Source organism: Mya arenaria, chromosome 16 (genome assembly GCF_026914265.1).
Source record: "Mya arenaria isolate MELC-2E11 chromosome 16, ASM2691426v1".
Taxonomy (NCBI): domain Eukaryota; kingdom Metazoa; phylum Mollusca; class Bivalvia; order Myida; family Myidae; genus Mya; species Mya arenaria.
In genome coordinates this window covers 12,403,408-12,421,352 of record NC_069137.1, presented here as the reverse complement: position 1 = coordinate 12,421,352, position 17,945 = coordinate 12,403,408, and the positions used below count along the sequence as shown (strand labels likewise).

General features: G+C 35.9%; 1 protein-coding gene across 1 annotated transcript in view; it reads right to left on the bottom strand.

Annotated features, from left to right (window-relative positions):
- Window positions 1-1,466: 1,466 nt before the first annotated feature.
- LOC128222482 (trithorax group protein osa-like) overlaps window positions 1,467-17,945 on the bottom strand; it is a 60,811-nt gene continuing 44,332 nt past the window's right edge. Inside the window, exons 8-15 of the mRNA XM_052931503.1 lie at window positions 16,018-16,113; window positions 14,655-14,816; window positions 13,440-13,487; window positions 11,798-12,568; window positions 7,952-8,065; window positions 7,012-7,129; window positions 5,458-5,567; window positions 1,467-4,630 (exon numbers count right to left, since the gene is read on the bottom strand). Coding sequence (XP_052787463.1) covers window positions 4,605-4,630; window positions 5,458-5,567; window positions 7,012-7,129; window positions 7,952-8,065; window positions 11,798-12,568; window positions 13,440-13,487; window positions 14,655-14,816; window positions 16,018-16,113 — 1,445 coding nt within the window. The 3' untranslated portion in view covers window positions 1,467-4,604. The remainder of the gene's footprint in view (window positions 4,631-5,457; window positions 5,568-7,011; window positions 7,130-7,951; window positions 8,066-11,797; window positions 12,569-13,439; window positions 13,488-14,654; window positions 14,817-16,017; window positions 16,114-17,945) is intronic.

The window sequence follows — 17,945 nt, the reverse complement described above, 5'->3', positions numbered from 1 at the left end:
ACGTAATAGAAAACATCATTGTTACATGAGACGAACAAAATAGAAGTGACGCAAGTTTTGCGAAGGTCAATTATTGTGATTTAAAGGGATTTATAAAGTCCAGAACATATCATAAAAACAAATAATTTGAGAACCATTTGTGCTTGTTGCGGTTCAAAAATGGATGCCATGATAATGTCACAGAGTTAGGAAAAGTCAGACCGTGTAGTCATACCATGTAGTCAGATTGTGTAGTCAGACCGTGTAGTCTGACCGTGTAGACAAACCGTGTACTCAGACCGTGTAGTATGGCCGTGTAGACAGACCATGTAGTGACCGTGTAGTCAGACCGTGTAGACAAACCGTGTAGTCAGACCGTGTAGTCAGACCGTGTAGACAAACCGTGTAGTCAGACCGTGTAGTCATACAGTGTAGTCAGACCGTGTAGTCAGACCGTGTTGTTAGATCGTGTTGGCAGACCGTGTTGTCAGACCGTGTAGTCAGACGGTGTAGTCAGACCTTGTAGTCTGACCGTGTAGTCAGACCTTGTTGTCTGACCGTGTAGTCGGATTGTGTAGTCAGACTGTGTGGTCAATTTGTTTCCTTCACCATTTTAAATGAATCAAAGGGCAGTCTTTGCAGCTAAAAGAGCCCCGTCTTTGTTTTAATACCGGCGTTTGATAAGTAGAATAAGTTCCTTAGAAAACACGATTAGCTTGTTTCCAAAATAATGATTTGACCGCGCTCCATCTGGTCGTGGTCTTGTGAAAAGGTTTTTCAAAGTCATTAATGAAACTGAACCCTAAATCAAAGTCTGGTAAAGACCGAAGGTGGGGCTATATAAGTGGCGTAGACTGCGCCATGTTTCATTTAAAATGGTGAAGAAATAAGAAAGTTATCTTTGTTTAAGATCTTCATTCCAAAATGTTCCCTTCCGACGTAGCATTTATGACGTAATTTATCACTTGGAATAAAAAAAAAACCTGGATAAATACGACCGGATACTGACATCGTCTCCTTAAATCACTTAAAGTCCGTACATTTTAACACCATAAAAGTCCGTAGTTATAATTCGGCTGTTGTTAAAGTCTATGTCATTAACAGTGTACAATTGTTCTTAAAACTGACAATAATATTTTAATGTTATCTTAAAGTTACAATTTCGTGGCAACTATATATGACACTTTAACAAGGTAAACAATTTGGCGGATCCGAGGTCTAGTGGGACCACACTTGACCGTCAATCCAGGGATCGCAGGTTCGATTCCCCGTCGCAACACTAAAAGTACCTAGCGTCTTCCTGAAGGGACGTTAAATGAGGGTCCCGTGTGACAGTGCTATACACTGGTGCACGCTAGAGAACAAGGGTATATCTAACCAGGGTTACATTCTGTCTGCGCACTATGCTCCAAAAACCTAAAATGACTAAAAATCTTATCGGAGCACTCGCCGAATGCGAGTATAAATAAGCTTACACACACACACTATACAGTTTTATTCTTTATTTCCGTAACAACGCCATACTTTAACAACACTATTTTGTAATGATACTTTCATCAGTACATACACACGCATATTCAACATTCCTATCTAACCTCTTTATACAAATGTCTCTTTGCACCGTATGAACATGGATGCATTAGCTAAAAGGTTTTGTCTTAAAGCTGCTCTCTCACAGATTGGCAGATTTAACTTTTATTTTATTTTTTGTCTCAGAATCAGCTAATTTTGAAACAAAAGCCTTCACTGTAGTCATATAAGATAGCTCACGAAAGAACATATCTCCATTGCTTGGAAAACTGCCAAAATGCTCATTTTTCTTAAAAACATTAGTAACGTTCATAGCCATAAAACATCAATTTATGAGTTAATATTTATGCGTACATTGCAGTCTGACGTTGAGTCAGCAGTTACTTATGACTGGTTTCCAGACATTACCGCAACAATTAGCTCATTCCTAACAAAATATTAAAAAGTTGTCAAAACGGTCAATCATTGAGAGTGCAGCTTTAAGTGAAATGATCATCAAATGTTTTTATTAAGCTTAGTGATAAATGTTATCGTCTATTAACCCCATTATAGGTGGTATTGTCTGCTATTTACTTATTATAAATTAAGGAAAATGTAGTATACATAAAGTTATTCAGGTTGTTTTTTCGTACCGTTAGTAACGCTTTTAGCCATAAAACATGAACTTTTGAGCGGAAATATAAAAATCTGCCATCTGATTTTTTGTCAGCAGTCTTTTATCACTGGTTTGCAGATAATTACGCAAAAGTTGGCCCATTTACAGAAACAAATAAAAAGTTGTAAAAACGGTAAATCTGCGAGAGTGCAGTTTAAAGCAAATGTATTAAAAACACATGACAAAATGTACATTTCATAAAATTGACAGTGTGTAATTTTGTATTCGGTTCATTTTATGTAATTAAGTTCTCTATTCATAAAACACTTTTCAATTGTTCAAAATTAATATAAACCTTCTTTTTCTACAGACTCGGCCGAAAGACATTATAATATAAAGATAGATTCGTAAGATTTGAGACATTCTCAATATTAAATCCAAAAGAAAAAAGTGAAAAAGTATTATGCCAAAAAAAGAAGAATTTGTGAAATGTTTGTTTTAAAATCCATTGTAAGGGATAGATTTTGTTCATAAAAATAAACATAACATAATGCATAAATAATCATATTACTTATATAAGAAAGTTGATCAACTACGTTAAAATGCCAACGAAATATTTAAACCAAATTAATTGAAAATCAAGTTCAAAATATGTTGAAATTAAATAAAATAAAGGAAATATTAAAGTCTGAACAATTTTAAAAATCAACACATACTATTTCCCTGTGTATCACAGTTAAACTGAGCAAACTATTAATAAAATAAAACGATTAAAACGAAGAATAAAAGTAATCTAAGTTGTATTTCTTTCGTGTATTCGCGTAAAAGGCGTCAATTCTTGGAACTGAATTAAAACTTGTCTGCCAGAAAAAAATCTCAAGCTATTTTATTTTTATTTTTGTCAAACGGACTTGGTCGAAGGAAAATGTAGAAAGCAAGCGACCTAGAAATACGTAAAAATGTTTCCATTTTGTTTAAAAAGAATAGCGATCGATGGTAAAACCATTTTCCCTACAAAACGTATTCGCTAAAATGATAGTTCTGATTTATTATAACTCACCGTATTCATTCGCCTGAGAGTTTTTTCAGTGTGTGACCCCACGAATAGTTCAATTATATAACTATTTCAGTCTTTATGTTTTGTTTGGACGCATCATATAACATATATTAAATAAATTCAATAAATAAATCAATAAATGATTGAAGGCAACCAGCCGCAAATGCTTCCATAAACCAAACAATTAATACAACGTAGTCAGTGTGTGTGTACCACGTGATAAATTACGTCATAAATGCTACATCGGAAGGCAACACTTTTACTTAAAATGAAGACTTAAGGCAAAGATAATTTATCTTTTACTCCACCATTTTAAATGAAACAAAGGGCAGTCTATGCCGCTTAAAGAGACCCGCCTTCGTTTTATTATCGAATTTTGATAAAGTGATTAGTTTCATCAAACACTCCGTCAGGCGGCCGTTTTGTGAAAAGGTTTGTCGAAGTGTTTTATAAAACTCTCTCTATCAAACTCTGGTAAAAGACAGAAGGCGGGGCTCAGAAAGCGGCGTAGACTGCGTTATGTTTCATTTAAAATGGTGAAGAAATATAGAAGTAATCTTTGTTTAAAGTCTTTATTCGAAGCGAAAAGTTGCCATCCGATATAGCATTTATGACGCAATTTATCACGTGGTATACATACACTGGTAATGAATCCCATCTTATACTGCTTGGTTACATATTCAATGCTAAAGTTGACAACAATTTTAAATATAGAATGCACAGTTTTATATTAAGAATGGAAAACATGTATGCACATGTACAAAAATATCTAAAAATAGATCAGTTTAATCTTCGGCAGGAATGAAAAGCTCTAATTTCGTATATAACCTTTTTGATGTGCTTGAAATGGCCGATATTTAATTTATTTTTTATGTTCTTGTGATCCATCATACTGTTTCGTGGCATAGGTATATTTTTGTAATATTTTTTTTGAAAAACAGTTTAAAGTCTTAAAAAATGTGTATATGCATATTTACCTTTTTTGACAAACTTGTATGGCAAAATATTTAAAGGATCACAATATAAGTTGATGCAAAAATATTTGTTTTGAACTTAATTTTATATCATGATTAACAAAAATAACTTTAATGAAAACAAAACAAAACAAAATGATTTGTGTCCAAATAAATAAAACATTAGTATGTATTAATGTGGGTTTTTTTCTTCGATTAATAGCTACGTGGCCATTCATTCCTAAGTAAAAGAAGCGCCAAAATAACGCTAATATTGTTTATTTGTACAGTCATCATATGTTTTTTTTAAACATTAAACTACATTTTGCTCCTTTAAGAAGCATTCGGTGAACTCGCAACATTATTAACATTTATTTCAAGAATTCAGTCATCAACATCATCAATACCAAGCACCCAAGGTTAATCACTACGTCATGATAATATGACGTCATTTGATTGGATCATGTGACATCGTATGTGACGTCACGTTTCAACCTGACCATGTGGCACCGCGGGCTGAAAGATAAGATATGATAGCATTAGATGAGATAATACGAGATAAGATATGTGTATGCCATGGGGAAGTATTCAGCAGGCTAATTGGCAGAAGATCTCCGCCAGGGGCGTACCAAAACCTTATCAATTGTGCCGTAGTCTCGTAAACCTGGCGAGTCAATTAGAGGTATTAATTGGTGTGGTCTGAAAATGTTATATGTGAAGGTGGGAGCTTAAAGGGTCCCCTGCTGTGTGGAAACTTAAAAAATAAATAGAGTTAAAAAAACACACAACATTATGAAGCATTCTGGATGCTTCCAATAAAACGGTAAAAAATAATGTTGCGTGTTAATACAACCTAAACGACTTTGGCCTCTCCAAGAAAAAGTTCGGATGAAGTTCGACTCAAAAAACCTAGTTAATGTCTTTGCAATAAATCTATAGTATAAACTAACATTCCATTTTAATCTATAGAATAAACAACCCTTGCATTATAAATTATTTTTTTGTCTTGGCATGAACCAAGTTTTGCGTAAATATCTGCAAAGCAGTGACAAAAGACTGCGGACAAAAGATAAGATCTGAAATTTCCACATTTTCGTTCGATAATTAATGTTTTGTGGCTAAAAGCGTTACTAACGGTTTAAGAAAATTGTTTAAAACATCAATTTTTGAGCTTAAATATAAAACTCTGCGGTATATTTTTGTCAGCAGTCTTATATAACTGGTTTACATGTTCGCACAAATTGGCCTGTTCCAAGACAAAAAATAAAATAAAAAAGTTTTCAAAACGTTCAATCCGTGAGATTGCAGCTTTAAATATAAATACATATTTAAACAAAACTAACCTTCCATTAGATCTGCCATCAAGTCCGGATCCAAAGCAGGGTTAAACGCCAATTGAGGGTTGTGTGTCGTCATATATACGTTACCAAACATGTTATTGCGTCTATTATTCCTGAAAATAATTAGATAAAAATGATGAGAAAGTGGAAAAGACCGTCATAAATACGTTACCAAATAGGATGTGGCCGTTATTCCTGAAAATAATTAGAACATAAGGATAGAAAAGTGAGATAGACTAGGACATATGGTCGGCATTAGTACGTTGTCGAAAAGGTTGTGACCACTAGTCATTTAAATAATGTAAGAAAGTATAGGATTTGACGATAGTTCAGGACATCAGCCTCATCATTTACGTGGCATTACCGAATATGCTCTAGCGAGTATGCCAGTTAAGTAATAGTAAGATGGCATGCATTAACTGTTTAATGATAAAGAATGGCGGAGTGTGAGTAGCGAACGAGCCCTTTTGAATCATAAAGAAATTACTTCAGGACATCTAACTGACTTAGAATACATCCTAATTGGCTGATACATTGTCAGCGCAAACTCTGACGCAGGGAGTGTGTATGGGATGAGTGGCAGTGGGCGGACCTTTAAACACCCGGGAAAGTTGAAATTATTATGATTAAGTCTAGTACTTTGTGACTGTCTGCAATTTTATTGGCTGAAAATGTAGGTTGTATTCCAATAACAGATATGAGATATTGCAGGATTGGGTGCCATCATGAACGCGTTATCGAATCTATTTACAGCAGTTATTTTAGGGAGGAAATGGAGATTGGTTAAAATTTATTATCATTTACGGCTGTTTTCATGGAATTAAAATGGTGGAGAGGCGCTTGTGGTAGGTATTCTAATTCAATGGAAACGGAAAGCACAAGGCTGCCTTTTTTCTCAGTAAGGACAAACAAGCCGCTTTACATACTCAAAGTAATAACACACATTATTGAGTTTCGCTGTAGTAAATTAAGAAATATTACACACCTCTGAGGGTCATATGTCATTATGATAAGGACAGGCCAGTCAGCCGCCGAAATTGTATAAGGAGTGATATTCATTATGCGACTTAAGTCATTCTTATGGTCATACATCATTGACTCCATTTACTGTACTCAAGTCATTTATTAATTACACGAAATCCGATTAGCTACACCAGTCTTAGATCCAAATAAGACCAATATTAAATACCAGCCATGGACCGAGGGGTAATATTGAATACCAGCCATGGACCGAGGGGTAATATTGGATACCAGCCATGGACCGAGGGGTAATATTGAATACCAGCCATGGACCGAGGGGTAATATTGAATACCAGCCATGGACCGAGGGGTAATATTAAATACCAGCCATGGACCGAGGGGTAATATTAAATACCAGCCATGGACCGAGGGGTAATATTGAATACCAGCCATGGACCGAGGGGTAATATTGAATACCAGCCATGGACCGAGAGGTAATATTAAATACCAGCCATGGACCGAGGGGTAATATTGAATACCAGCCATGGACCGAGGGGTAATATTGAATACCAGCCATGAACCGAGGGATTATCTTACTTTGTTCTGAGTAATGAATGAATAACTCTGTGAAGCTCGGGGTTCAGTTGACCCTGTAGCTCCCTGTGGAGGTGCTGATGTTGCCGTGTAATCCGCCTACCACCCTGAGGCCTCCGCGCTGAAAATAACACATTTGTTTTAGGTTATAACAGGCAAAAGAAGTCCGCGATGATATAAGTGCTTTATAATTAAATATTTCCAATTCATGGAATACCTTGAATAAATTTAGAGATTTTAATGTCTTCAAAAATCCCAAACAATATAAGAATTGTTTATAAAATATGAATACATTTACAATGCTTTTCAACGACGTTCTGCCAGCATTGATGCAGTTGCTTCATAGTTAGATAGTACAATAAAGTAAACTATGATTGTGTTCTCTATATTATGTACGTGTGTTGTTTTTTTTAGTTTATTTTGTATTTGTCATCTTGTAATTTGTGTACATCTCATCCTATGTGTATGTTCATGGCCAAAGGCTTATGTATTGCCGATATTGCCAATAAACTTGAAACTAAACTACAATCGAAAACAGAGCAGTTGTTAGCTAAATGTATTCTACACTGGAAGTAGTCAAATCCCTTTGACTTTAAATCTGTTCTCTAAAATGATTCCGATTTTGTTCAAAATAATAAATGACAAAATTTAAACACCAACACACTTTTGCGATACATTACTATAGTTCGATGGGAGATGGCCGTTACTGACGTTGGTATAACTCGTTGCCTAATTTTAATTATTTGTCTCAAATTCTATGTAAACCTCTTCATGTTGGTTTGATTGTTACAGTGTATTTACATTCATACAACAAAATAGTATTAAATAAATTAATAGTTCGATACTAGGGAGTCAAAACCTTACAGCTATCAACTAAATGGCCATATGAAGAAACTGTGACAGCAATATGCCGTTTGATGCTTATAAAGTATAGAAAGCATACCTCTAAGTGGATGTGGTCTGTTTGGAAAAAGTCCCTGATTACGACGAAACTTCGGCTTTATATTTCCCGCCATATCAACTTGGTGTGGTGCCAAGGGAGGTAATCCCTGATAACCTGCAACAAAACTCAATGTGTTATTTCCCTTTGTTTATAAGGTTCATTTTCAGCGTTGATGTGGATCCTCTCGATAGGGTTCGGCGTCATAACTATCGTATCGACATTACAGATAAAGTATCATTTTAGTTTTAATCTTCACACAGAATCGTTATGAAACAAATACTTTTTTAGTAAATGAAATTTTAGCATTTTAGTATTTTCAGATTTGGGATGTTGGAAAGAGACGCAATGAATGCAGTCGAAAAAAGGAGGAAGGTCCCGGTGGCTATGGAAACATGAGTAAAGTTATTCTCATAGTTCGTAAAGAAACGATGCGCCAATAATATCATTTTAAAGAAATAGGTTTTATAGAAATTTAAACACAATGAAAAAAATTTTTTTTTTACTTTTTATCGATGATTATTTTATAAATAATAACCATGTCCGTAGGTCTATAATTGCTCGAGGCTTCTAAATATATCATATTATTAATTTGCTCTCACTAACACTTCTCTTAATGTTATCACATATGCCCCTTGCATTCGAATCCGAGAAAAATGATAAAAATAGCACAAATACGCTTCCTTACTTACATATTCTAAGTAATTGTAAATGCTTGTTAGAATATACTGACAAAAATACTTGGTTAGATGTTACGCAGAACATTCTAATTATATTTAATCTTTTTAGTGGTCTACATTATCTTATGTAAACTAGCAACTAACTTGGTCAGCCATTGTTTTTTTTTCAACCGCATCAACTGATTAAAATCAATGACAGCTGACTACTTATTTACTGAAATGAATGTATTGCAAAACTTAAGAAGTACTGCCTTCTTATTGGACAAAAAAAGTTGACCACTTATTAAATATTATTCAGGGATTATATTTAAAAACAGTTATACAAGAAATATACAACGATTAAACTCCTATCTTTCAAGGTGTAAATGGTTCATTAACCTGAGCATTTTTAAAAACGCGCGCACGTGCATAAATAATTTTTTTACAACAGGGAACATTTATCACATCGTTCAATAACAATTTCATTATATTTAACATAAATTATTAACTATCTATGAAGTTAATTTCGTATGCTTGGATCATGAAACCTGCATAAACTCTTCCCGGTAAAAATGCTGACACTTTAACGATCATCGCGGTTATTTAGAGCTGCACTCTCACAGATTGAACGTTTTGACAAATTTTTGTATTTTTTTTTTGTCTTGGAACGACCCAATTTTTGCGAAAATCCATGGAAACAAGTCATATAAGACCAAACATTTGAACGCAGATTTTTTTCTTAATTTTTTTTTTTTGCATTTTTTCTAAAACCATTAGTAACGGTTTAAGCCACAAAACATTAATTTTCGAACTGAAATACGCAAATCTGCGCTCTAACCTTTTGTCATCAATCTTTGATCACTGGTTTGCAGATATGTACGCAAAATATTGCTCTTTCCGAGACAAAAAATAAAAAAAGTTGTAAAAACGTGAGTGCAGATTAAAAATTGACATGTTATGCTCTTGCAGGTATTTTTAGTACAAGCCTCGTTTTGAGCAGATCTTAGCTGACGTCATCATCAAGTAAGCATAAATTAGCATATTCTATAATTATCTATGAATGATTGTATTCACAACCGCTCGACGCACATGTCAACCGGTGACGGTGCTTTTGTCCATCTGCGTTGCGAAGGTGTGCATTCATATTGACAAACTGAATTTTCGAGCTCGGATTTCTAAGCCAATAGCAGACCAAAACCAGACATGAACGCCAACTTCAATTTAAAGCTGCACTCACAGAGATTGACCGTTAATGTTCTTGTCTTGAAATAAGCCAAATTTTGGGTGAATGTCTGAAAGCGGTGATTTAAGACTGCTGATAAAAGATCAGATCGCAGTTTTTAATATTTACGCTCGAAAATTGATGTTTTATGGCTATAAGCATAACTAACGTTTTAAGAAAAATGAAATTTTCGGCAATTTTCCAAATAATTGAGATCTGTTCTATTATTATTTGTAAAAAATAAAAACATTGTCAAATAGGTCAATCTGTGAGAGTGCAACGCACTGGTACCAACATCGGTCAGAGTCGATTAATAAACAGGTTACCTGGTCTAATTGATTAACATAATTAATAGGATTATCAGCTAATATTTCATAACTATTATAATATTACCAACGTTGTTAACGCCATCGTTACTCCTCACAAAGTTTATAAACCCCATTCAAATATATAAATATCACGCCTCCAACATAAATGACGCATCGACCTCATAGTTCTCCATATTGGGTCATCAAATTTATATCGTTCCAAAATGGCGTCCATTTTCCGATTCCGATGAATAAATGAAACATTTAAACATGTAAACAGATTGTCGACGTGATATATACGTTACGGGGTTAGTAGGTGACCCGATATGGGATATACGGGGCGCAGGGAACAATATTCGCTCTCACCCGATATGGTTTCCTTTGCCCCGTATATCCCATATCGGGTCACCTACTAACCCCGTAACTTATAATATCTACGTAATAGTTAGATAACCTGAAAAAACAACAACATATTAATGACTAAAAAGGGGTCATTCGCTTCACTCACCCTGACTAAAAAGGGGTCATTCGCTTCACTCACCCTGACTAAAAAGGGGTCATTCGCTTCACTCACCCTGACTAAAAAGGGGTCATTCGCTTCACTCACCCCGACTAAAAAGGGGTCATTCGCTTCACTCACCCCGACTAAAAAGGGGTCATTCGCTTCACTCACCCCGACTAAAAAGGGGTCATTCGCTTCACTCACCCTGACTAAAAAGGGGTCATTCGCTTCACTCACCCCGCCTTTTCTTTATCATTTAAATGTTACTTCATGTCATCTAACTATTACTTAGAGGTATTTGAATGGGTTTTATCAACATGTCTTAACAATTTTAACACCCAGATCAATGTAAACTGCAAGTTCAACACCGACCTGTATAATTTTATTCTCAAGCTAGATTGAATATGATAAAATATTCTCATTGCACTTAAAGCTGCACTCCCATAGATATACCATTTTTATAACTTTAAATTTTTGTTGTCATGGAAAGAGCAAATTTTTGCGTAAACATCTGCAAACCAATGATATAAGATTGCTGACAAAAGATCAGATCGTAGATTTACATATTTCCATTTGAAAATTTATGTTTTATGAATTAAACCGTTACTAACAGTGTAAGAAAAATGCATAAAACAATATTTTTGAACTTATATGTAAATCTGCGATATATTTTTGTCAGCCGTCTTATATAACTGGTTTCCATGGATTTTCGCAAAAATTGGCTCGTTCCAAGACAAATAAAAAAAAAAAAGTTGTCAAAACATTTAATCTGTGATAGTGCAGCTTTAAGCCAAAGTTATATGATGAAGTTAGCATTCATCAATACAGTCTTCCGACCATATGCATATCGGAAATAACATCTAGAAATTATATTTCAACCGCGACAAACCGAAACGTGTCTTACGGTTAATTTTACATCAGCGGCAATATTACTTTATAGTTTCCAGTGAACAAACTTAAAGTTGCGTCGCCCAAGTTGTGACGTATCATAAAGGACCATGGTATGTATTTCAGATACTGGTTTACGAGTTTGTTTATGAATAACATACCAGATGTGATGCATAAAGGAAAACATACCAATAACAAATCAACGATCAGATACAGATTTGTTCTTATTGCGTCTGGTTGGTCTCAAGCTTTAAACGTAAATGCACTTACTTCTGGCTTCATTGATGTCAGCAAGTGTATCCGGGTCGATACCAGGCCGAGGCGTTGGTTCGGTCGGTGGTGCAGTCACCTTGGGTACGGGGGTGGTAGGACGTGACCGGCCCCTCTTCCCGGGGGCTGAGGTTGTTGTCGTTATAGGTGGCGGGGTGTATGAGGAAACTTCCGGGGTTGGTGTGGAGGGGTCCGGTTGAGGTGGTTGTGATGCCGGTTTCGATTTTGGGATATGAGCGTCTGGAGTAGGAGGATAGGGGTCAGGCTGGAATGCAGGATCCCCCGAAAAGTACGCCTCTGCCGGGGTTTGTGGACGTTTGTTCGGCCTTGGTCGACGTCTAGCGTGTCTAGGGGACGGCGCAGCTTCAGGGCCCCGATTGGGTACTTCCGAAATCCGTTCAGTGGGATTCGCCTCATTCGGATACTTTCCGACACCTGCTTCTGATATCGGCTCGTGCCTATGGCCGCCATGTGGACCACCTTCTGAATGTGGTTCGTGTCTTGGCCCGCCTACACCCGGTTCGACGTTTTGTTCCACACCCGGCTCGTTCGCGTGACCTGGTCCAAGCCGGTCCGGACCTTGACCTTCACCGGCGTTTCCAGCGTCTGGTCTCGAATCTGCTTGAAGCTTGACTGGTTTCCCTCCTCTATTCGAACGCGATATCACCTCCGGGGGTTTTGTTTGCTGTTTGTATTGTCCTTGACTTTGACTTGATGAAGGTTGTGCTTGATTCGTACCGCCAAGCTCGTTTTTGAACATCGACATAAAATCTACAAAAAAAAATGAATCTTTAACAAATTGCTAAACAGTTTATTCTTACACATATGTTTGTAACAAAGGTTAATTTTAAAACATCAAATACGCTGATTTGTTCCAGCTATTGGATATCCGTAAACAGGAAAAGTACATGTTTATATATATTACAATAATTTATATACATAAAACATAAATATTTGTATAACAATAAGCAATACACATGGAAATAAATTTGACGCCGTTAATGCACTTTTGTGTCCTCTTTTATTAGCTCACTTACAAGATGGATATTTTAATACCTCCTCAAATTAAGGAACAAGTTTTTTAAGTAAAAATTATTAAAGCATTTTGTTGTGACACCTACCTTTAAACAACATAGTTTAGGACACCTCCCTTTAAACAACATAGTTTAGGACACCTTCCTTTAAACAACATAGTTTTGGACACCTTCCTTTAAACAACATAGTTTAGGGCACCTTCCTTTAAACAACATAGTTTAGGACACCTTCCTTTAAACAACATAGTTTAGGACACCTTCCTTTAAACAACATAGTTTTGGACGCCTTCCTTTAAACAACATATTTTAAGACACCTTCCTTTAAACAACATAGTTTAGGACACCTTCCTTTAAACAACATATTTTAAGACACCTTCCTTTAAACAACATAGTTTAGGACACCTTTCTTTAAACAACATAGTTTAGGACACCTTCCTTTAAAACACATGTGTTAGGACACCTTCCTTTAAACAACATAGTTTAGGACAACTTACTTAAAACAACATAGTTCAGGACACCTTCCTTTAAACAACATAGTTTAGGACACCTTTCTTAAACAAAATAATTTATGACACCTTCCTTTAAAACACATGTGTTAGGACACCTACCTTTAAACAACGCTTTTTTGTCGACTCCTGCGGGCGCTTGGGCCTTGTCTGCAAGTAAACAAAAACTGCAATTATGGCTCGAAATAAAACAGACAATGGGACGATTGCTCAGAACTTTGTAAAAGTTAACATTGTTGTAAACGTCATCGTTGATAACTTTCAAATTGCTACCGCTCTGGACATTTAATTGATGCACTTGTGGTCTGCTGTATTCACTTGTGATCTACTGTGTTTATGACAAGATTAAATACTGTCCCGGCTGCACATGTTTATAAATAACTATGTGCGCACATCATTAATTATTTTACGTTTAAGCTGCACTCTCACAGATTTACCATTTTTACAACTTTTTTTTATTTTTTTGTCTTTGAAAGAGCAAATTTTTGCGTAAATATCTACAACCCAATGATGTAAGATTGTTGACAAAAAATCAGATCGTAGATTTTCATATTTCCATTTGAAAATTAATGTTTTATAGCTTAAACCGTTAACGGTTAAAACAAATGCATGAAACATTAAGTTTTAAACTTAAATATAAAAATCTGCGATCTAATCTTTTGTCAGCAGTCTTATATAACTGGTTTCCATGGATTGTCGCAAACATTGGCTCGTGCCAAGACAAAAAAAAAAGTTGTTAAAACGTTTAATCTGTGAGAGTGCAGCTTTAAAAAGTATACAACCAGGTCGTTTATCACATTGTTGGCTTTAACTAAGTTCTGAAAAATCGGCCCGAGTCATCAGTAAACACATCGTCGGAAACCCCCGATACACACTGCGCTATGCTTCGTTGTGTATGTATGGGGTGTAACGGAAGAAAGTCCCGTGGTTGCCGACGATGCAGTAAACATGAAGTAAGTTAATGTTCTGTTGATGATGTCATAAGGTAAGTTGATGACGTATCTGTTACGTCATAGTACGTCACCAGTAAAAAAACAGTCGGAACAACTAAATGTAACATTGTACGATGCAATAAAGGTTTTTGGTATTGTTTGTTTTTAACTGTTTCATTCCGACAGTACCAGGCCATTATCATCATATCATACTTAAATTTGTCGACCACTGCAAAACTTTGTACGCAAAAGTATCTAACACAGTATTACGATTAATACATCTAATTAAGATTTGATATGTAACTAAACGTAAACTATGTGTAAAACCTTAACATTCGTCCCGCAAGCACGTCATATTTATTATGGCCTAAAAATCGATACTTACCAACATTTCCAAGTTTCGGTGGCATTTGACCTTGAGATTGAAGAATTCTGTCTCGGATATCAAACATGGGCTTGACGGCCGCGTTCGGGTTGGGGATAACTGGTTTCAGTTGAAAACTTGGCCCTAGTCGTGTCACAACTTCTTTATTGGTCTGTCCATTTCCTGGAGTAAACATGGTGATAATGTGTGCTGTCGCAGGAGTTAAATTGTCTACCTGAGGCGCGTCGTTACTCACTTAATACCCGCTGGCCCCAATTTCTCGAAACTTATTAAGTGTCTTATAACGTGATTAAGCTAGACCCACTATTTTTGTCTTTCAATGATTTGCGTTTTATATAATCCTTTAAATGTTTTAATACTTAAGATAGGAATTATAGTTACGATCACAATAAACAATTTTTCATTTATATATATTGCATTTTGGCTAATTGAAATAGGCAACTTAAGCCTGTTAACTTAAAGAAGTTTCGAGAAATTGGGACCAGCAGATAATTATATAAAACCGCTTAAGTTTTCTATTTTGCCAAAGTTATCCAACACGTTAATTGATTGGTCAATATTTATCCTAATATTACTTCTAACCAATCACATCGTTTACATGAGTCAACAAGCCAAAGAAAAATAACCACTAAAACGAATTAAGTTTCATTGAATTGGCTGCTGGTTGTTTCTGTGGTTTGGGTAGAAGTAAGTCAAAATGTTTATTGATGGCTGCTCAATAACTACCATAGCACAATCATCTTACTTTTAATTGCAAACTTATCCAGTCTTATATGACTGGATGCAGCCGATTGTCTTAAGTAAGCATGGCGAGAAATTATGTTGCTCCGTATGGCTGGTTCAACTGTAATTGCTTGCCCGAAACAGGTCGACATGCTATATTATTGTGCTCGTTTCCGTATTTTAGCGACAACTAATATTGCTGGGTTTAACAGATATCAGTTTAATTGTTTACCAAAGGTACATCGTCTTCGTATTGTTACTATGCAGCCACATGAATAAAACTGGAATATGTTTGTGTTTGGTAAAAGACAACCTAGACGATCATCGATTAGTCAATGTTTATACAGAAAATAAAATTATCAACAAAATTGTTCAAATTTGCCGTTACTAGCCTAAAATAACATGCGGACAACCTATCGAAATATTACGCGATTGTGTTCTGTTGGTTTCCTTAAATACTTTTGAACAAGATTCTCATATATTGAGGTATACGTATACACAAGCTTTAAAAACAAAACATAAGCGTTAAATTGCAATCTGGAATAATATTATGTTAAGATAAGTTATTTATGGTCATAATGTTATGCATTTCAATTGTCAATTAATTGTACTCAATACAAAGTCATACTATTTCCCTTACTCAAAATCAGTATTGTTGGAGGGGCTGCTGTCGTGGTCTGAGGTGTGTTACCGAACCGTTCTTGAAACCAGGAGTCGAACATCGTGATGAATCGTGCTGAAATAGATTGCCATTTGTTTAATCTGAGTTTATTAAGGTCTGCCTGCGCCCATTGGCTGCATTTGGTTGGACACCGCCGTGACTGCATTATGGCTTGACCCCGCCGTGACGCCATCACGACTTAAATTATGTTTAAATGCCATAAATGACATGAGATAGAAGTGACAGCAAATCGCAGTCAAATCCAGACATTTGAAGACTTGAAGAAACAGAGTAAGTTACAAGAGATCCGGGTGCGTTTTCCTACCTCTTTGCGAAGAGACCTCTTGGTTCCTATAGGACCTTATTATTCCCAGATCATATTCTTCACAGGTCTGGGAAAAATAGGATCCTATTCTTCACAACTTCAAACTGTGACATATATGATTGATCAAAATGGTTGTAAGCGAGATAATCATATTCTTCACAGATTTTGTCGATGACATTGCTGTTTGATTAATTTGATATTAAAAATGTAATAATAAAATAAATAAAAAATAATGAAAATAAAATAATAATAATAATAATAATAATAATAATAATAACAATAACAATAACAATAATAATAATAATAATAATAATAATAATAATGAGATGAAGAAGAAAAGGAAGAAGAAGACGAAGAAGTGGAAATACTTTTCCAGTACATCTGTCTATGAAAACACAACTCACGATAACAAACACAATGCCATCTACCTTTACTAGGAATAAACTATTACGGTGCCAACAAGAAACAATACTTTACCTACTTGTACCACCAATACCCGTACAGCAACAATATAAAAATAACTATCTCTACAACAACCGCCACTACGCCTACAACTGCAGCCAAGTTACTGCATCAACAACAACAGAAATCAACGATTCTTCATAAAATAGCAATCTGTGACAAATGCGACTCATTTGTAAAATTTACTTTTTTTGTAATTATGCAATTTTTGACCTGTGAGGATTGTGATTTCATGGTACATAATAAACCGGCATCGATCACAAATTTCCAAGGAGCTGTGACATATATGTTCGAAATGTGTGACAAATGAGATCTTATTTTTTTCCAGCTGTGAAGAATAGGATCCTATTTTTCTCAGGTGGAAAGAATATGATCTGGGAAAAATAAGGTCTTACAAAGCACCGATACACGGGATAACATTTTCCTGAATACACCACTTTTTCAAGCGCTACCCTTTAAATGCCGAGCGCCAGGCAAGAGAGCTACTTGTACAACTTTTAAATTCTTTCGGTATGACGCGGCCCGGGATTGAACTCACGACCTCCCGCTCCGTAGGCGGACGCCTTAACCACTAGGCCACGGATACATTAAAAAGAAATAGCCAAAGTAATACATAGCGTTTAAAAGACACATTGTGATGAAGCAGGCAACAATGAATATCCATGTTTATACATAGGGCTATGCACCAGTCAATTGTAACCACGCCCTCCCCACAAGGTCCTGGGGTATACCGGGAATAGTCGGGGAAAATGGACCGTCTTTTTATTTCCAGGTGGCCCCGCAGCGCCGGGTGACTGCGGTGGTTTTGGGTTTTGTCTTCGCCCCAAATTTAGCGGGAATGGGCCTTATCTAGAGTCCCTGGAGTGCGGGGCGCATTTGGCGGGGAGTTTACCATCATCCGAGATTTTTACCCTGGCCTGGTTGTACTGAAAGTCAAAGTCCCTGTTATTCCCCCGGACTGGGGGGGGGGGGGAGGGCGTGATTATTATTTACTGGTGCATAATATGATATTCATTGTGATGATTCGAATAACAACAAATATTATACATTACATGTGTCTCTTCTTCGTATATATGAAGTCGATCGTATTTCAGTTTATTTTGATAAGAATACACTTTTA